The 21038-nt window shown below is 42.3% G+C and overlaps 1 protein-coding gene across 2 annotated transcripts in view; it reads left to right on the top strand.

Annotated features, from left to right (window-relative positions):
- Positions 1-12260: 12260 nt before the first annotated feature.
- Positions 12261-21038, top strand: part of Caprin1 (cell cycle associated protein 1) — a 33531-nt gene continuing 24753 nt past the window's right edge. Inside the window, exons 1-2 of one of the 2 annotated variants that reach the window (XM_028766822.1) lie at positions 12261-12434; positions 12954-13163. In XM_028766822.1, coding sequence (XP_028622655.1) covers positions 12954-13163 — 210 coding nt within the window. In that variant the 5' untranslated portion in view covers positions 12261-12434. Of the gene's footprint in view, positions 12435-12831; positions 13164-21038 lie in introns of those variants that run through there. The other variant, XM_028766821.1, reaches the window with a different exon arrangement.

The raw sequence follows: 21038 nt of genomic DNA, 5'->3' as shown, positions 1-21038 counted from the left end.
GACATCCTTCAAAGTATGAATACAACTGAACTGTCCTCTGTGTCCTCATACATTAGCTATTTCTTGGTCCTGACTCAGCTTCCCACTCAGGTTTTCATTGTTTTAATGTATTATCTACCACTAACTCCCACGCATACTCTGCTCTTTGATCAACAGATGCTCTTATAGACCCTGCATCATCCAGTAGTCTTCTCCCGTAAGTTTGCATTGACTAAAACCTGGTCTCTGTAGTGCTAAGTCTGCCCAGACTTACCTACCAATTGTCCTCCTTTCTCCCCTCCACTGTCTTAGATTTTATTTTTATCCCCATTCCTTTGTGAAAAGTCCCATTCTCCAAGTGTTCTGTGATGCTTGAGTATATGTCAATCTGGTTTGCCTAAGGGATGCCTCAAAGGGCTGGTAAGACATTATTTCTGGAGTCAGCATTAGAATCAGTAGGCTAAGGAAAGAACCTCCACCCTCACAGATGGGCCTATGCATCAACCAATTCACTGAGGACTGCATTTGTTACTTTTCTCCTTGCTGTAACAGAATTCCTATCAAAAGTAACTTGAGGAAAAAGTTATTTTGTTTTCTTTTTGAGACAAGGTTTCTCTGTGTAACCCTGGATGTCCTGGAACTCAACTCTGTAGAACAGGCTGGCCTTAGTGTAGAACACTGAGAGTTGCCTGCCTCTGCCTCCTGAGTGCTGGGATTAAAGGCTTGTGCCAACACTGCCAGCTAGGGAAGAAGAGTCTATTTGGATCAAAGTTAGATGATAATAGTCCTAAAGTCTGAGGCTGCTGATTATATTGCAAATCATCAGGATGCAGGGAAGGAAAGAGAAAGAGAGAGAGAGAGAGAGAGAGAGAGAGCGCGAGAGAGAGCGAGAGAGCGCGAGCTGTGTAGAAAACACAGTATGGGGCACTCGGGTGAGGCCTAGGCACAGTGGGGAGAATTCTGCTGTGGTCCAGCTGGGGAGGTGAAAGTGTTGGACTAGAGAGACAGAGTCTTTCTCTGTTCTCAGTACTGTTCTCAGGCTGGAAATGCGGCTTCATAGTAGAGAACTTAATCAAATACTTATAAACCCTTAGAGTTTGATCCTCCGCTCTATAAAACAAACAAATGCAAGGAACACTTCTTGTCTCTGAACTGCTCTCTGGAGATAGAATCCTGGACCAGCAGCCTTCCCCAGGTAACTTCTAGCCGGGCCTCCTCTTTCTCACACAGCTTCATTCTAATTCCCCCAGCCATGTCATTTTCAGCAAATAACCATCACGTCTGTTTTATAGGAAAAGGAATCCATCCTGCAGCAATCCCTTCCATTTCTAACCACTGACACTATAAACTGACACAAATGATTTCCTTCAGTCCCTCTCAGTAAATGACTCTCCTCTCGTGGCTGAGTCCCCAGTGTCCATCATTCATCTATGCCCTCCCTCCCTCCCTCCCTCCCTCCCTCCCTCCCTCCCTCCCTCCTTCCCTCCCTTCCTTCCTTTCTACACTTAGTCACCACATTACCACATTTTATTTATTCCACCTCTGAAGTTGTCTTAGTGTGAGTTTTATTGATGTGAAGAGACACCATGACTAAGCCAACTCTTATAAAGAAAAACATTTAATTGGGGCTGTCTTACAGTTTCATAGATTTAGTCCATTGTCATTGTGGTGGGAAGCATGGCAGGGTGCAGGTAGACATGATGCTGGAGGAGCCAACAGCCAGGTGAAGACCATGTTTGTTTCACATTGGGTGTAGCTTGATCATTTAAGACCTCAAAGCCCTGCCTCCACAGTTACACATCTCCTCTAACAAGGCCACACCTCCTAATGGTGCCACTCCCGATGGGCCAAGCATTCAAACAGGAGTCTATGGGGGGGCATTCCTATTCAAACCATCACAGAAGTACTGTATATAAAATACATTTATGTCTATCTCTCCATTGGAATCTCTCCACGTCTCCTGGAAGTCCTTGGTGTAAACCACGGCCACTTTTACAACAGCAGTGGCTACTCTCATTTTTCTTCATCTACATTGGCCTCTCTCAGATCTATTTTCTGCAAAGCAACCAGAGTGAACTTTAGAAAATACACATCTGATTAGACCAATATATCCTGTTTCACTCTCCTGGGGTTGAAAATGAGGTCACATTCCTCTCAGTGCTCCAATCAGATGACTTTGAGCCTTCAACTTGTCTCCCTTGTGTGATAATTTCAGATTCCAGAAGTTCAGATTGTCTTAATAAACCAAACTGGAAAATTAGTGCAGACTCTTTTTCACTTGCTGAGACTGTAAAAAACAAGATTCTACCTATTCCTCTTTTGTCAGTAGATCTTATTCTTTGCAGTGTGATTTGCTTTGGCCATATGTGACCAGTGAGCCCAGGGTAACATCCACTCAGTGACAAGAAGTAATCTTTAATGATCTAGGGGCCCAACAGTACTGACTTCTATATGGGAAAAACAAAACAAAACAAAACAAAACAGGATTTTCTAAAGTATTCTACTCAGCTATTATGACTTTGTCACAAGCTTAGGATTCAAACATCCACTCTCTTCCCTTACACATTTCCTAGTTCATACAAGGGGATAAGTCATTCCAGTAGATTCAAAACCTGCTTTTATTCTCTGAGGCAAAGCCCTAATGGCTCTGTAAACTAGGGCATGCTGCTTGTTTCTGCCCAACTCTGCTGCATGAGAGGTTCAAGTGCGTTTTGTGCCATAGAAGGGAAAGCTGAGGCCTATCCAATCCCAGGCATTTGAAGCCTATGTGCATGGTTAAGTATTATCTAAGAGGCATTATTACCTTAGTTGATCTTTAGCCAAAATGTCCTTAATTCTTGTCTAGGTTCTGTGTTTGCTTCTTTACCTGACAACTAAGTTAAGCTAGAAACTTCAAGAATCCCAGTAGTGGGCCAAGCACAATAGCATACACCCTTAATTACAGAGCGTGAGAGGTAGAGGCAGAGGCGAGGCAGTCAGATCTCTGGAAGCTGGAGGCCAACCTGGTCTATATACCAAGCAGGGCTTTGTTGAGAGATTGTGTCTCAAAACAAACAAACAAACAAACAAACAAAAGAAACAGAAACAAAACACACAAAAACAAAACCAAATAAACAAAAAATCAAATAAACAAACAAAAACCCCAAACAAACCAAAACCAAGAGGCAAGCAAACAAAACACAAGCTAAGCCATCTCTCTAACCCTGAAAAGAAAGGATGCTTAGAATCTGGGAACTGAGAACCAAGTATCAAGGGCTAACTGTCAGAAATTGTGAATTATCTGCAGAATTTTATTTGTGCAGTTCACAGAGAGATGATCTAAAGTTCTCATGGGAACATCAGGACTACGTTTCCACGCCTTTATGTACTTGGTTACTTTGATTCACTATTATGAAGACTCATCCATATTGTAAAGTATACCTGACATCTGCTCATTTCTCAGGTACCTGCTCTTGAAGTAGTGCAGGGCCTCCAGAGGCATTCAATTTAGATAAGTTAGAGGGAATTGGCTGGTTCTTCCTGTCCTCTGTCTAGCCTGTCCACTATGAAACCAGAGTAGCAGCAGATGATTAAAAGATGGTTTTATAGTATACTGCCGTTATCTTCCATTACTTAAACTCTTTCTTGTTGGGAGAAGTAGTTCCAAACTTTAAATCCCAGTGTTCAAGAGGCAGAGGGAGGAGTAGGTAGATCTCTGTGAGATCAAGGCCAGCCTTGTATACAAAGAAAGTTCCAGGCTAGACAGGGATATACAGAGAGACCTTGCCTCAACAAACAAGAAAACCATTTATTCTTCCTGTTGGTGTTTTCCTTACTCCAATAATTACACTATTTATTTATTTATTTATTTATTTATTTATTTATTTATTTATATGTTTGGTTATTTGGTTATTTAATTTCTTGAGGAAACTGGAGAAACAGCTTAGCAATTAAGAGCACTGGCTACTTTTCCAAGATTCCCGGCACCAACATAGCAGTTCACAACTGTCTGTAACTCCAGTTCCAAGGGATCTAACATCCTCTTCTGGTTTCCAAGGACACTGTACACTCATGGTGCATAGAAATCCATCCAGGCCAAATATCCATACACATAAAAAAATGAAAATTAGTAAAAGTTTAAAAACTACTTGATTCCTCTAGCTCTCTATAGCCTTCAGACTTTCAGGATCAGCATCATATAAGACCTAGAGGCCCTTAGTGCATCTAGTGTGTGGAAATGGCCACTCTAGTCAATTAAATACACAGGGCATGGGTCCATAGGGAGCGCTTTAATTTTATTTTCAAATTGTCTTATGGATATTGGTGTTTTGTCTGCATATATGCCTAGTGCTTGAAGAGGCCAGAAGAGGCTGTTGGTTCCCTTGGAACTGGAATTAGAGATGGTTATGAGCTGCAACACAGGTGCTGAGCATTGAATCCAGGTCCTTAGGAAGAATATCCAGTGCTCTTAACCTGTGGGCCAGCTCTAAAGCACATGGAGTGCTCTCAAGGAGCCCTGAGCTCTCTTCCAGGCTTCATACCACTAGTCCATTTTGCTGACTTGCTCAGTCACCCCTCCTTTTCCTTCCCCTAAACTTCCATTCACCATTCTGTGTGCATTCTTCTCCCAACGGGATTCTCTTAATGTGTTCTCTCCCACCTTAGAATCTGTTTGCTTCTTTCCAGAATCAGTCACTAGAGTTTGCAGACATTTTCCATCTGTGTGGTGATTGTCAACATTCTTTACTTAACAGTCTCCCACAGCATTCCCTGGGAAGAGAGGTAAGCTGATAGATAGCATGGGGGAAAATCCTCTGTTTGAATATTGGGCATTTTGTTTTGTTTACATAACACATGCAGTTTCTTCTAGTTAACAGAGATTCACAAATTTAGGTGTGCAAAAAGAATATTTAATTTTTATGTATTTGTTTTTGGAGACAGGGTATATTTGTGTAGTCCTGGCTGTCCTGGAATTTCCTAGTTAGGTCAGACTTACAGAGATCCGACTGCCCGACTGCCTCTGCCTCCCAGATGGTGGAATCTGAGCTGTGAGACACCACATCCACCCTGACTTTTTAAAATGCATTGCCCTCAAGTGATAAATTTGGGGAAACAGATGCAATGTTTGGGATGGAACCTGGGAATCTTAATTTTAACAGGAACACCAGATGATTTTTAAGTCTCTGGTCCTTTCTTGGTTTAGGAACCCCTCTCTCATGGACAAGATCTGATGGAGTGAGGCTCCCCTCCCTCTTTCATTTGCAATTCTACATCCACTGAAAACCCTACAGGAGGCTTTTTCTTTCTTTCTTCCTTCCTTCCTTCCTTTCTTTCTTTCTTTCTTTTTCTTTTTTTCTCTTTTTTTTTTTGTTTTTTTTTTTTTTTTTTTGGTTTTTCGAGACAGGGTTTCTCTGTGTAGCCCTAGCTGTCCTGGAACTCACTCTGTAGACCAGGCTGGCCTCAGAAATCCACCTACCTCTGCCTCCCAAGTGCTGGGATTAAAGTCGTATGCCACCACTGCCCGGCTACAGGAGACTTTTTTTCTTTTTTCTTTTTTCTTTTCGAGACAGGGTTTCTCTGTGTAGTCCTGGCTGTCCTGGAACTCACTCTGTAGACCAGGCTAGCCTCGAACTCTCGAACTCAGAAATCCGCCTGCCTCTGCCTCCCAAGTGCTGGGATTAAAGGTGTGCGCCACCACTGCCCGGCTGTTAACATCTTTTAAAATCTACTTTTCATTTCTGTTACCCCAAACACAATTGGGGAAGTGGCCTGTGTGTCCACTTTCCCCAATTCTCACATGTCAGAGGTCTTGCCTTTTTAAATTCCCCATTACGGCCATCTCTGCCTTCCTCTCTTCCAGTTCCTAGCCCTTCCAAATCCAAAGGTCCTGCCTTAGTCTACCTGTGCAGCTATTAGCCGTTGGCTCTTTATTGATCAAAAACCAATTGGGGACAAGGAACTTCAGTGTTTGGACACTCAGATTCCCAATTTGGGGGCCAGATTAATTCAAAACATTAGAACCAATCTCCGACTCCAGCAGGTTTTTCTCTAATTGCCACACGTGTCCACCATGCTCCTCAATAATGTAATTTTAAAATGTATTAACATGTGAAGGGTAAACAGTAACACAGGGAGAGTTATACTGTTATAACTCTAGCTATCTGTTATCCTGGCTAGCTGTAAGATTATTTTGAACAGCTATTTTTATACTTCTACTGGTTCACCGGATAAGTTTTGGACACCTAGTTTTAGTCCCTGTAACATTTTTGGAGCAATTACCTAGAAGGATTTTTTTTTTCTAAATTATTATTCACAGAGGGCTGTATGTGTAATTCACAACATTTTTGTCTGTAAAATACTATAGTTGCACATCACCCTCCAAGATAAATGGTAATTATCTATTTATAGTTCAGTTTTATGTTTGTTTACCCTTTGTCTCTGTGTTGATTTGAATAATGGACCTCAAAGGCTCATAGGTTTGAATACTTAAGTCACCAGGGAGTGGCACTATTTGAAAGGATCAGGAGGTGTGGCCTTGTTGGAGAAAGTGTGTCACTGGGGGTTGGGCTTTAAGGTTTCAAAAGCCCATACCAACTGTGATGGCTATTCTTGTCTATATATATATATATAGAGATTCTGTAAGTTCTGTTACTCTAGAGAACCATGACTAATATGCCAGTGCCCAGACACTCTCTCTCTTCCTGTTTCCTTGTGGATCAGGATGTAGAACTCACAGTTACCTCTCCAGCTACCTTGTCTGCCTACATGCTGCCATGTTCCCCAACAGGATGATTGATAATGGACTAAACATTTGAAACTGTAAGCCAGCCCCAATTAAATGCTTTCTTTTTATAAGAGTTGCAATGGTTGTGGTGTCTCTTTACAGCAATATTACACTAAGACAGTCTCTAAGTGTTTTATCTTTTGCCAATGTCATTTCAATGTTATTAATATAAAATGGTAATGATAAACAGTTTCTCCTGTTGAAATAAAACAGGCACTCCCAAACTTAGCATTATTGTCCATTTTGGCCCCAGTAATAGTGTTTAATTTTTATTTTTATAAATGTATACATGTGCACACACACACTATATGGAGTTTAGAAGTATCTTTGACCTCTATCTACTTTGTACAGTTAACATCACTCTTTCAAGTTGTGTCATAAAAACAACTAAAAGCCTCCATACATTGGCAGAGATTCCTAAGGAGCAAAGATAGATTAGCCCCAAAGTAGAATCATGAAGTTAAAATGATGCAATTCACCTAAACAACTACATGGAAGAGTTCAGTGCCTTTGGTGTTTTTCTTATGTTGAACATCACATATTGCTTCTTAAGGAACAGCAGTATTGCTCTTTTTTTTGGCTTGATCCTGAGTTGGCTGCTGAGTAGGAAAGATATTCCCAAAGATACTTCTAGAGAGACAAACTCAGTCCTGAGGGCTCTCCCAGCACTCTGGGGCTAGGACTCCAACTGCTAAGCCTTTGAAGAGTTTTCAGCAGAAATGAAGCTCAGATCTCCAGAATATCCTAAAATCTGCCTGCACCTCATGCAGCTTCAAACAGAAGAACCATCATCTTGGAGATCATGGCTCATGCTGTTGAGATCCCAGCTCTCCACTCACATCACAAAAATCCTAGGACCTCTTTTATCTTGGAAAAAGAGAAAAAAAAATCTTCCTTTCAAGATCCCCACTGACAAGAACCTTAAGACTTGTAGTACCAGATCATCCCACCATTCCTGTGCTGTATACCTTGAACGTTGAGCTTGACTCCATGGACAGAGTCTAGAGACCCTTGGTTCTGCCTCTACCTCTACTCCGGGTTTTCTGATCCTGCTTTGGCTTCGAGAGGCCAGGAGACTTGTTGGGAGTCTCACCTGTCATGTGTTCAATGTTGTGTGTTCCTAAGGAACTCTGAGCTCCAGACCACATTCCCCTGGATCTCTCCCCTGATGGAAAAATGAAAATGAAGGGTTTTAGAGATCCTGAAATTGAACTGGATGAGAGAGCATGACCATGAATGCTGAATTCAAAGCTTCTGTGTAGTTTGGTCTTCTGGTCAAATCAGATAGAATGAGATACACCTGGTCAGACTTTCCTTTCTCCTCCCCATATATATTGCTCCTCAAATGGAACACAACATTTTAAATTTTACTTTATCTTTACTGATTTTATTAGGGCAGGTGTTGCTGACCTTTCATTATGTGGTAAACTGGTCACCTTGGCCTTTCTTCTATAGAATATTGGGGTGAGAAGGCACGTTTGCTCGGCACTAGCTATGACAGAAATAGGCAGCATGGGATACGGTCGACTTTGAACTGTCCCTTTGTAGTTTCCCTCTTTGCTTGACTTGAAAAATTTTTGGTACACATGAACTTGACATCACCCAGTACTTGGGAGGCAGAAGTAGAGGGATTGACATGAGTTCACAGCCAACTTGGGCTGCATAGTGAATTCAAGGCCAGTCTACTATTTAAGTACTTCTGTTATTCAATGTCACTATGGAAACAGCAGAATGCTGTGGTCTCAGGGATTAAAATGAGTATCAGCTTGGGAAATCTGGGTAGTTAAAATGTACTATTGTGCATAGTTCCAAGGTTTAAGGATACTTGGCAAGTGTTTTCCACTGCTTTGTATTCTCCTTGGTTTTGCTTAGAATACTCTTTATACTTTTTTTTCCCACCAATACAATGATTCTAATGGAGGAAAAAATGGTTAGAATTCAGCAGTGATTTAAGGTTTTGTATAAACATTTCTCTTCTTTCCAACAGGAAACATATTTGGTTTATGCAGAACATTGCATTGGGCTAGGCAGTTAGTCAGCCTAAAGACACAGCTTTCCCTTAAATGTATTGATCTTCCTGGACTTACTGATACTTTTGAGAATATGAGGGCAGAAAGAAAAGAGATTGAGTGTATAAAGTGAAATCACAACAGCTATGTGTGTTCACCAAGTGTTTCAGTTTCCCAACTAGGTCTCTGACAGAATGTCTCTTGATCCTCTTACTGTCATTCAGTGTCATGGAACTCTGCATATGCTGTGTTTCTGGAGAATTTGACTAACTTCTAGAGCCATCCATGGAGATATAGGCCTGTAATCCCATCACTCAGGAGGCTTTGGCAGGAGTATAGTGAGTTCAAATAGGCCTGAGCTACATAGTGAGATCCTGTCTGTACTGGCTGGTTTTGTGTATCAACTTGACACAAGTTGGAGTTATCACAGAGAAAGGAGCTTCAGTAGAGGAAACGCCTCCATGAGATCCAGCTGTAAGGCATTTTCTCAATTAGTGATCAAGAGGGGAGCCCACTCTGGGTGGTGCCATCCCTGGGCTGGTAGTCTTGGGTTCTATAAGAAAGCAAGCTGAACAAGGCAGGGGAAGCAAGCCAGTAGGTAACATCCCTCCATGGCCTCTGCATCAGCTCCTGCTTCCTGATCTGCTTGAGTTCTAGTCCTGACTTCTTTTGGTGATGAACAGTAGTGTGGAAGTGTAAGCTGAATAAACCCTTTCCTCCCCAACTTGCATCTTGGTCATGATGTTTTGTGCAAGAATAGAAATCCTAAGACACTGTCTTAACAGGCTCCCTTTCCCACTACCAGAAATACCTCTGATAGTCTTTTTCATTTTTGGAGACAGGATTTCTCTGTGTAGCCCTGGGTGTCCTGGAGCTGGTTCTGTAGACCAAACTGGTCTTACAGTTAGAGATCAGGATGCCTTTGCCTCCCAAGTGCTAGGATTAAAGGCATGTGACATCACTGCTTTTGGATACCTCGGATAGTCTCACAGCATAGTAATCAACAGCTTCTCTGGCAGTCTGGTCTACTAAGCATTACTATAAGCAGAGCCTTCTGTTTTAAGGCAGGGATTTGAATACTTCTGTTACAGAAGAGGGCGAGACAGTTTAGATTTATGACTTTTGCTGGGAGTGCATTTGTGGGCATGCACATTCCACCAAAAATATATTAAGGTCTTCAAATTTCTTAAGATTTGGTTAGAATGCAGGCAAATTCACTAGGTTTGGCTTGGGGGTCAGAGATAGTGATATGACACATTGATTTATATTTGGAGTTACAAGTAGCTTGGATCATAATCCTCTCTAGACATTAGAATATTTTATCATAGTGCTAAGTAATTTCCTTAAGTCAATCTTAGGTTAACCTTAACTCTTCTCATACTTGACTCACAGCTGGCTAGCAAATCTTTTGGCTCTTGTATTACAATGTCAAATGAATCCGACCCTGGCTACCATCTTCACTGCTCTTCAATTACAATGTACAATGAATCCCACTCACTTCACTGCTTATCCCTGGTTTGGGTTAGACCACTGTGGGCTGGTTGATTTCAACAGTCCATTCCTTGGTCTTTTGGCTTCTGGTTTTACTTTAGCTTCTCATCTCCAGTACACACTTCACAATTTTTTTTTTTTTTTTGAGACAGAGTTTCTCTGTGTAGCCCTGGCTGTCCTGGAACTCACTCTGTAGACCAGGCTGGCCTCAAACTCAGAAATCCACCTGCCTCTGCCTCCCAAGTGCTGGGATTAAAGACGTGCGCCACCACTGCCAGCATTGACAATTCTTTATATAGCAGTAAGGGTGGTTTTTAAAGTTACTTTTTGGCTTTTCGAGACAGTTTCTCTGTGTAATAGCCCTAGCTGTCCTAGAACCCACTGTGTAGACCAGGCTGGCCTAAGACTCAGAGATCAATCCACCTGCCTCCCCAGTGCTAGAATTAAAGGCCTGTGCTGCCATGGCAGTAAGAGTGATTTAAAACACATTTGATGAAATTAACATCCCCTATGTCATTTGGCAAATATTGAAGCCAGGTCCCTGTATGGCTTTATTTTTAACTCCCTTGTTCTAGCCACTGGGAAACACATAAGATTTTGACATGTTCTCATATGTCACTCTTGCTCAGTCTGGAGCTTACTATGTAGACTAGGCTAGACTTGAGGTAACAGAGGTCTGCCTGTCTGTGCCTCTCCAGTGCTTGGATTAAAGGTAGGAGCACCCAAGCCAAGCTCCTCTCAGATCTTGCTGAGTGGTGTTTCTTTTACTAGAAAGGTCCCCCTCTAAGCTTTCTTTGCTTCCTGGCTCAGAAGTACCCAGGAAGGTTTTCACTGACCACCTTTTTTTTCTTCCTTTGGTTTCCTTGTTATTTTTGTGCATTCCATCCTATACAAACTCCACCGGGGGGTGGGGGGACTGTTCTGTTCCTCTCTAGCACTGAAGATTTCTTAGTATGCCATAAGGTACCGGATACATATTTAAAAGCACAGATTACAGACTTTACAGTTAACTGGAGTATCTCAAGGCCACGGGGTACTGCTGTTTCTCCAGGTTCCCTCAGGATATACTGGTGCCAGCTAGTATTATTCATTTTAATACCCAAGGAACAGAGACTTTGATAGAACCCTCTCCTAAATTTCCTTTTCATGGATTTTAAATTATAAATTGGTCATTTATTGTTCTCATACATCATGTTGCTGAATTTTCCACTGACCATATTCCTTTTAGTACCTTTCTCTAAAGCATTCATTCTTTTTTACTCGTTGTCAACACGACTTTGACACCCCCCCCCCCGGAATAATTAATTCTCCTGGATAAAAGCTCCCCCGCCCCCCCATCTAGCATAGTCTTTAAAGTTTTGGTTAAAATATAAAACAAATCGGGAATAGATAAGTAATTCATGATAGGGCATACTTATCTATGGTTACTTATCTATCTCAGAGTAGGTGAAGACGGTTTTTTAACATGACTGGGGGTATTTTAGGACATCAAAAAGTCATTAAGGATGGTCATTCTCCATGCACTCTACAGAGAATGCCTAGGTTATTGTATAATTGTTATATGGCACGTTGTCTTTTCTCAGACCTTTTAGGGTGAGTTTGCATGCTCTGCATATAGAAGGAATTCTAGAAGCTGGGATTGCACCACTCACCCCACGCACCCCTTACTTGTAGAAACCTTTGCCTTTCCAACCCCCACTCCCTCCAAATAAGGGCTCTACAAGGGGCAGTCCTCAGCTCCGGAGCCTGCTGCTTGACACCTATTGTCCTCGTTTGGATGTCAAGAGATTTCGCCTGAAGGACCCCAGCTTAGATGTCACTCAAAACTCAAGGGTCTGCGGCTGTAGCCTCTGTGGGGTACTTTCCAGATCTGCAAAGGGGCAGGAACCTGGCGCAGAGGACAAGGCCGGACGGGAGGCGCGGTCCGGTGACCTTTTTCGACAGGCATTCACGTCGGGCAGCCCTAACGGCTTGAAGGCCCTCGCTCCCTATTGCTCCCGCCCCCCTCGTTTCAGAGCGCTGGCTAAGTCCCTCCCGCGCCGGCTCTTGTCCCACTAGGAGCAGCTCAGTGCATCGGGGACAGGGCGAAGCGGTCTGCGCCCACGGAGCGCACGTCTCTGTTCGCAACGCAGCGCAACCCTTGCCCCACACGGCTGCCCACTCCAGACGTCCAACGGCTCCGCGCGCGCACGGTGAGCGCCATCCTGGATCAAGGCGCCGAAGGGGAAGAAGGCCGCTGCACCTGGGTGTCCTTTTTACCTTCGGTTTACCTTCGGAGCGGTCCGAGCGGCTGGAAGGGCTCGCTCAAGGCCTCCCCACCCCTACCGCGGTCACTCCCAGTGCCCTTCTCTATCCCTGGCCCTGACCTCTGTCCCTCTCGTTCTTGCAAAGGCAACGGGTGCCACTTGCCCTGATGGGGACCGTTGCCTTGGCGGTTGGCGGCGGCCGTGCCAGGCCCCGCCCCCGGCGCGAGCTCCGTTCCCCGGGGCGGGCGGGAAGGGGGAGGGGCAGGCGGTCCGGCGCCCCGCTGGCGGGTCGCGCGCGTGCCCGCGGGTCCCTTCCTGCCGGCGGCGCGCGCCGCCCCCTCCCCCACCGCGCGCGCAGCCTCTCGCCCGCTGCGCGTTTTGTCCCGCGTCTCTCCCCGTCCGTCTCCTGACTTGCTGCTCTTGTCCTTCCCTCCCGCTTTTTTCTCTTCTCTTCTCGGTCTAAAGATGCCCTCGGCCACCAGCCACAGCGGAAGCGGCAGCAAATCGTCGGGACCGCCGCCGCCGTCCGGTTCCTCCGGGAGTGAGGCGGCGGCCGGGGCAGCTGCGCCGGCTTCTCAGCATCCGGCAACCGGCACCGGTGCGGTCCAGACCGAGGCCATGAAGCAGATTCTCGGCGTAATCGACAAGAAACTTCGGAACCTGGAGAAGAAAAAGGTGCGAGGAGATAGTGGAGAGGGAGGGCTTGCGGCTCCAGCCCTACTCCTGTCTCGGCGGTGGATGGAGCTTCTTGACCAGAAAAACGGGCGCCTCGGGGAGGTGCCTGTCACCTGACCCGAACGCGGCGCTGCCTCTAGGCCTCGGTTACTCACATCAGGCTGTGCGGGGCCTTTTCCGCCTGGTGACCGGTTGCCTGGGTGGTGGGGCCCGTTGCTGGATATGCTCCGAAACCGAGGCCTGACTTTTGACGGAGGCCATGGGGAAGAAATACAGTGTTCCCGGCCAGCCGATTGCTTGTGGAGTTGAGCGGCCCTTGCCTTGTAACTGTGGCGTTTGCTTCTGTTAACTAGGCTGGAGGCTGGTGGAATGGTTCTGAACCCTTTTCCCTAGAAAAGATATGTGTCTAGTCCTGAACTAGGGTTGCAGTCCCGTCAAGTCCTATTTAAGTGGGCCTTCTCTTGGGTACCCCCGCCCCCTTCTGATGGCCTCTTTACGTTTCCCCCTTTGTTTCGATTGTCTGGGTGCTTGGAACCTCACGCCTAGCCTAGTCACGAGGTAGTTTTAAAATCATTATTTTGTTGTTTTTGCAATGACTTTTTCTTTTAATTTATTATTTTTTACCGCTTCAGCGTTCTAAAGGGTCAGGGAGATAGGGATTTTTCGGAGGTGGCTCTAGATTAGACTGGAGACTGCCTCTGGGTCTCTGGGCACATGGAGTGTCTAACATGGCGGCGGCTGCGGGAGAGGGAAGCGCTGTACAGGAGCTGCATTGTGAGCACAAAGCGAAAGCAGAGGGGGAGGGCAGAGACCAGGCAACAGCCCCGCCTAGCCCCCCCTCCCAAAAAAAAAGTCGAGCCACACCCACACTGGTTTTGGCTTTAATATTTAGCCATTCTGGACCATACTGTTAGATTACTTAAATCGGCTTTTTTTGTTTTATGCGTTTAGTGTAGGACGGTGTACCCACACAGTTTAGAGGAAGAGTCTGGGAAGAAGTAAATTTCTACCCTGATTAAGAAAAGTAGTGGAAAGGGACAAACATGGGCTAGTAGAATAAAAATGGAGGCAATTTACCTGAAACTGTCATTCTAACTTGCTCTTTTACATTAAGTAAAATGTAACTTTTGACAACTTATGCCTGCGGTTTCTAGGGCATATTTTACAATTTTGAAAAATTCCCATGAAGGTGTTTAACTAGTTAGAGGATATTAATTGAGATAGGATATTGGCTAAAAATGTGAGCTGTAGGAAGTAAGTTGGAAAAAAAGGAATATTTAAATCTTAATCTTGATAGTTTATCTACTGATTTTTCCATTTTTGGGGAGTTTGAAACATTCACCTTTGCTACTTTTCTGTCTCAGTGTGGAAGAGTGGCCGTTTTACTATATTTTCCCAGACTTATTTGAAATTGAGAAGATATATTAACAAGATATCAAGCTTTAGTTATTTTGATAAGAATTTTTTAATGTATTAAATTATTAAGTAGTGAAAATAGGAAAATGTATTAAAATAATGGAAGCATTGTAAGCTACATTCAAATATGGAATTTCATGCCAGCATTTTCTGATACTTGCTGTGTGTTTGGTACTGTGTGAAATTGAGTTTAACTTGGGTATCTTTAAATTTTCCTAATGCAATAAGCAACATTAGTTTGCTTGTTGCTCCAAATGGTTTAATTTTGGAATTTCTGGGAAGTCAGTTTCTTCTAGAATAGGAACCAACGTGAGTTTTGTTTTTTTGTTTTTTTTTGTTTTTTCGAAACAGTTTCTCTGTATAGCCCTGGCTGTCCTGGAATTCACTCTGTAGACCAGGCTGGCCTCAAACTCAGAAATCCGCCTGCCTCTGCTTCTCAAGTGCTGGGATTAAAGGCATGCGCCAGCACTGCCTGGCTCCAATATGAGCTTTAATGATGTAATATTTGAGGTATACATGTTAGTGGTTGCAAAACCTTCAAATATGTTTATTAAAGAAAAACATTGAGTAGCAGTCATTGTATTTGTGAGATGACAGATTGGAATGTTTAAGGGCATTTGAAAACAAGACACAGAAATCTGGGTTATCTCCCATGGGGACTTGTTCTCTAACTATAGGTAAGAGTAATGTTATTATCACCTGGGCCATGGTGGTACACTCTATTAGTCCCAGCACTCAGATCTCTTGAGTGTGAGGCCAGTCTGGTTTACAGAGTGAGTTCAGGACAGCCAGGACTACATGGAGAAACTTGTTCAAAACACTGGGGGAGGAGAAATGTAATTATTGTTACGGAGATTGACTCAGGTAATAGTATCTTGTGATGATGTAACAAACAAATTTACATAAAAATATTTTACTTCATTTCTGTTGTCCGTTTTGGTTGCTGAAGAACAGTAAAAAGTTGAAGTTCTAAAGCACAGAGCTGCTCCCTTACTAGACTGCTGATACTGTATCTTAATGGCTGTTAAAACTCCAGTTACTTTTGGAGATGCTCAAGGCATTGGATTTTGTATTAATATGAGCACATCTGTTTTTGTTTTTGTTTTCTATTACTGGATGATTTGCCCTATGAGAGGTTTTCAGTAGGACTGAGCACTTGTAAAGTACCTAAAATAGGATTTTCTTATGAATCAGTTTTAATGCTTCTTTAGAATGCAATAGCCATATTTGGTTCTTATCTATTCATACTACAGCCTGCTACATCAAGAAGGCATCCTAACAAAAGTTACTAGTAGCTAATGTAGTATCACTTTAAGGCAGAGACACAATACAATTGTATTTCATTTAAGAAAACAGTTTTTTATTCATTTGTTAATTTCTACACTGAGAATGCAGACTTCCCATTGGTGGGGTTCACAGAGTTATCAGATCTCCTGCAACAGAATATGAAATTCTGCCTAATAAATGGCTTGGTTGTTTTTGAAGTTTAGGCTATAGAAAATCAAATGTAAATGTTAAAGCCTTACTTAGCAATTAAAATACAAATAATACTGAGTTGAAGAATTTATTACCTAGTTTTCTTTCAGCAGTACTTTCAGTAGAGAACAGGGCTTTAGGCTGTATAAGATGATGCTTGGAAACAAAGTCTGAATTTTAAGAGATACTCAATTTGATAGTGTAAAACATAATCAGTTTTGATATAAAGGATGTTTTTAATAGATGGCATTTAAAATTACTGATAACTCTACTAGGTAAAAGGTTAGCCAGTGTTCTCTTTGCTTTAAAAAAGCCTAACTGAAACAAAAACTGATTGGAAAATGTATATTTTTTTACCCAGTCCCTAAAGCGGTGGCTCTCAACCAACCTTTGGGTCATGATCCCTTTAGGGGGCGGGTTAGGTTGCCTAAGACCATTTGAAAATATGGATATTTACATTACAATTATTAAATGAAGTAGTAACAAAAATAATTTTGTGGTTGGGAGTCACTACAACATAAGGAATTAGGTTGACAGGTCGAAGCATTAGGGTGGTTGAGAACCAGTGCTAAATACTATCTACTTTATGTCTTTGTAATTAATATTCATTAGATAGTGAAACTAACCTTTCTAGACCTGCAGTGTGTTTCTTAGAATTTTTGATACAATTGTTGTACAGGGCTTGTGTTAAATGCCTTAATAAATACTCATTCTTTAAACTGTTTAATAGATAAAATCTCTTGTGTTAATGTAGGGTTTTTTTTTTCCCTGACATTTCAGGTTTTGGGTGAGTTAGCTTCTTAATTGGTTTGCAAGATCCATTCATTCCCAATTCAGAGGCTAAAGTTACTTGGTTTTATATTCTTTTTTAAGATTTAATTATTTCCTGTATGTGGGTATACTATCACTGTCTTCAGACACACCAGAAGTGGGCATCAGATCCCATTACAGATGGTTGTGAGCTACCATGTGGTTGCTGGGAATTAAGTTCAGGACCTCTGGAAGAGCAGTCAGTGCTCTTAACTACTGAGCCATATCTCCAGTCCTTAGTTTTATATTCTTTTTTGAGACAGGGTTTCTCTGTGTAGTCCTGGCTGTCCTGGAACTCACTCTGTAGACCAGGCTGACCTTGAACTCAGAAATCTTCCTGCCTCTGCCTCCCAAGTGCTGGGATTAAAGGCCTTCGCCACCACTGCCCAGCAGTTTTATATTCTTCTTCTTCTTTTTTAAAAGGTTTATTTATTTATATGAGTACACTGTAGCTGTCTTCAGACACACCAGAAAAGGGCATCGAATTCCATTATAGATGGTTGTGAGCTGGGAATTGAACTCAGGACCTCTGGAAGAGCAGGCAGTGCTCTTAACCACTGAGCCATCTCTCCAGACCCCAGCAGTTTTATATTCTTGTCTTAGGAAAAAACTATGATGCTTAATTTAAGAGCAAGGTTGTATTTTATTTTTTGAGGGTCTCTATGTAGCTCTGGTTATCCTGGAATTTGCCTGGTCTGGAACTCACAGATCACCCACTCCTGCTTTCTGAGTGCTGGCATTAAGGGAGTGTACCAGTACACAAGGTTACTTCGTTTACAATTCACCTTGCCAAGGGGAAAAACTATGACATGTAATTGGTTCTCAGCTCTCTTGCAAACCCCGACCCCCATGGTGTATGATATTTAAAAAGGTTGTGAACTTCTTTTTTTGGGTGAGAATAGAATCATGAGTGTTGTTATGATATGTTAAATGATAGATTTTACTTTAGGATACTTATGTAAGAATGCATTTTGTGATATATGCAGATTATGAATATAGTTTGTTGAAGCTGGAGAGATGGCTTAGCAGTTAAGAGCACTGGCTACTTTTCCAGAAGCTCTGAGTTCAATTCCCAGCAACCACATGGTGGCTTACAACCATCTATAATGGGATCTGATGCCCTCTTCTGTCAAGCAAGCGTACGTGCAATTAGAGTGCTCATACATTTAAAAAAAAATGCAATTTGTCACGCAGAAGCTCTCCTGATCTATATAGTAAATCCCAGGACAACCAGAGCTACATAGTAAGACTCTGTCTTTGGGGTGGGGAATGGGGTATATAATTTGTCATAATCTTTTTTTTTTTTTTTTTTTAAAGACAGGGTTTTTGTGTATAACCACCATGGCTATCCTGGAACTATCCTTGTAGCCCAGCCTGACTTTGCCTCCTGAGTGCTGGGATCAAAGGCATGCGCCCCTACTCCTGGCTAATTTGTCATAATCTTTTTTTTTTGGTTTTTCGAGACAGGGTTTCTCTGTGTAGTTCTGTAGACCAGGCTGGCCTCGAACTCAGAAATCCGCCTTGCCTCTGCCTTCCAAGTGCTGGGATTAAAGGCATGCGCCACCACCTCCCGGCAATTTGTCATAATCTTAAGTGAGCAGCTACTAAATTTATATTTTGGGCTAGGTTGAAGATTAATACTTTCTCATCTATTCAGAAATCTAGTAAAAAAATTTGTTGTTAAAAGTTGTCATGACTAATTGACTTTAATTCTATTGCTGTTGTTACAGAACCTTAAATTTTTTTAGATCTAAAAGCCACCTTAGAATTTAGTCCAATTCGTTTTGTAGAAAAGCAAATAGAAATGTTTCTGTAAACTGATCCAGGTCTGAAAGGGTGATTTGATGTTCATAGAAATAATCAGAATTTGTAACATTGTTCAACCTAGGGGTAATTGTTCACCTTAGTTACCCTGTAGAATGAAGTGAACTCTTTTACTTCAAATCCTTTAAAACATTTAAAATTTATGTCTTTGAACATTTGCCTGAATATATTTATATGTTCTATGTTTGTGTAGTGCCAGCTGAGAAACTGGAATTACAGACTGCTGTGATCTGCCTTGTGAGTGCTGGGAATGGAACCATATCTTTCTCAAGAACAACAAGTGCTTTTAACAGCTGAGCCATCTCTTTAATGGCCTCTCTCCCACTTTTGAGACAGGATTTTGCTGTTGCCTGGCTGTCCTGGAACTTGCTATGTATAGACCAAGTTGGTCTCACAGATCTGCCTGCCTCCACCTCCCAAATTCTGAAATTAAAGGCCTTCACCACTGGGGTGGGCTGTTTGTTTGTTTTGATAAAAATAAACAGCCCACTGTCTGTCTTGGTAGTCTGCACAGCCAACAGGAATTGTGCTGAGATTCTTTTTGTAGTTTAATGTTTATGCCTGGGTGTGTCTATGTATGTAAGTGCAAATTGTTTTGAGTTACTGTTGGTGTTGGGACCAAATCTGGGTGTTCTGCAAGAGTAGGAAGCTTTGTTAACTGCTGAGCCATTTCTCTAGTTCCTAGTTACTCTTTTAAAAATCTAACATGTAGCTAGGTGTACTGGCATATTCCTTTAATCCTAGCATTTTTAAGGTAGAGGTAGGTGGAGCTCTGTGAGTTCCTGGCTAGCCTGGTTTACGGTAGTGAGCTCTAGAACAGTCAGGGCTACATAAGTCTTATCTCAAAAAACAACCCTCAAAAGGGTTGTTCAATATGCAAGAAAAAAAACCTTGTTAGACATTTATTAATGTTACATTGCTGAGTTTTGTAAATTGTCTAGGTAATGAACATACCAATGTCAGCTATTAGGAAGTTATTATAGTTAAAATGAAACTTCAAAAAATTTAAATTAAGTTTACGTGTGTGTGTGTGTGTGTGTGTGTGTGTGTGTGTGTGTTCTAGAGCACAGATTCCAGTGTACCTTTGGAGGTCAGAGAACAGTTTTCAGGGGTTCTCACCATATGTGGCTCCTATGACTGAACTCAGGTCATCTGACTTGATGGCTTGTGCCTTTACTTACTCAGCCTTCTTGCCATACCTTTTGAAACAATACAGTAGTCAGGGCTGGCCTCACATTGACTGTGTAGGAGGATGACCTTGAACTCCTGCTCCTCTTGTGTCTGCTTTTCAGTGCTAGGGATACTGCTATGTATCTTATGCCCAGATGAAACTATTCAAAACGCTTAAATACTGCTTTTCTTTTCCTTTTTTTTTTTTTTTTTTTTTTTTTGGCAGACCCAGGCATATATTTGACAGTCTCAATCTTGAAATGTTGTAAACCAGGAATATTTGAGTAACAGAATAGATTAAGATCTTAGATTCTAGGCTCCTGGGCATCTTAGTGATGTTGGTCCCCTTAATACACAATGGATGTACAGTAAAGGAGTGAAGAGGAGTAGCAGAAGCAAATTCAGGCCAAAATTTCCCACCAGCTATGAGAGTGCTCTTAGTAGAGTATGTGTAGAAAAACATGGGAGAAAGACTTTCCTGGGTAGAATTAAAACTTTGTACTTCCTTGGACTGGAGAATTAATTAGATTAGTGGTTAAGACCACTGGCTATTCTAGAGGACCCAGGCTCAATTCCCAGTATCCACATGGCAACTCACAACTGTTTATAACTCTGGTTTCAGGGATTCTGATACCCTCATACAGATATTTGCAGGCAAAGCACCAATGAATACAAAATAAAAATAAATCACTTAAAATGTTGTACTCTCTGAGGAAAGGGTGAGGTGTGCTTTTTGATCTGTCTGTTAAAGCAGTCTGCTTTAGGTTTGTTACTTGTCTGCAGTCTTGGGACCTTTATATGCTGCAGTAGGTTCTTCACCTTAAGGGTTTTTTAAAGTTGGTGATTACCATTGGAGGTAAGGCTTACTAGTAAACCATTCTGCTGTTCTTCCCTTACACATGTTGTACTAAAGAGGAATATTTCATGCTCTGACTAAAACATTACCTAGAAATGTTTGTAGCACCACCAACAATCCTTAATGGAATAATCCATGAATGGAAAACTTACTTTTGTATTGATTTTTTTTCTTTCTTTCTTTTTTTTTCTTTCTTTTTGTTTTTTTTTTGAGACAGGGTTTTCTCTGTGTAGCCCTGGCTGTCCTGGAACTCACTCTGTAGACCAGGCTGGCCTCGAACTCAGAAATCCCCTTGCCTCTGCCTCCCAAGTGCTGGGATTAAA

Source organism: Grammomys surdaster, unplaced genomic scaffold (genome assembly GCF_004785775.1).
Source record: "Grammomys surdaster isolate TR1022 unplaced genomic scaffold, NIH_TR_1.0 170, whole genome shotgun sequence".
NCBI classification, from domain to species: domain Eukaryota; kingdom Metazoa; phylum Chordata; class Mammalia; order Rodentia; family Muridae; genus Grammomys; species Grammomys surdaster.
The sequence above is the reverse complement of the archived record's forward strand: the minus strand, read 5'-3'. Positions and strand labels throughout refer to the sequence as shown.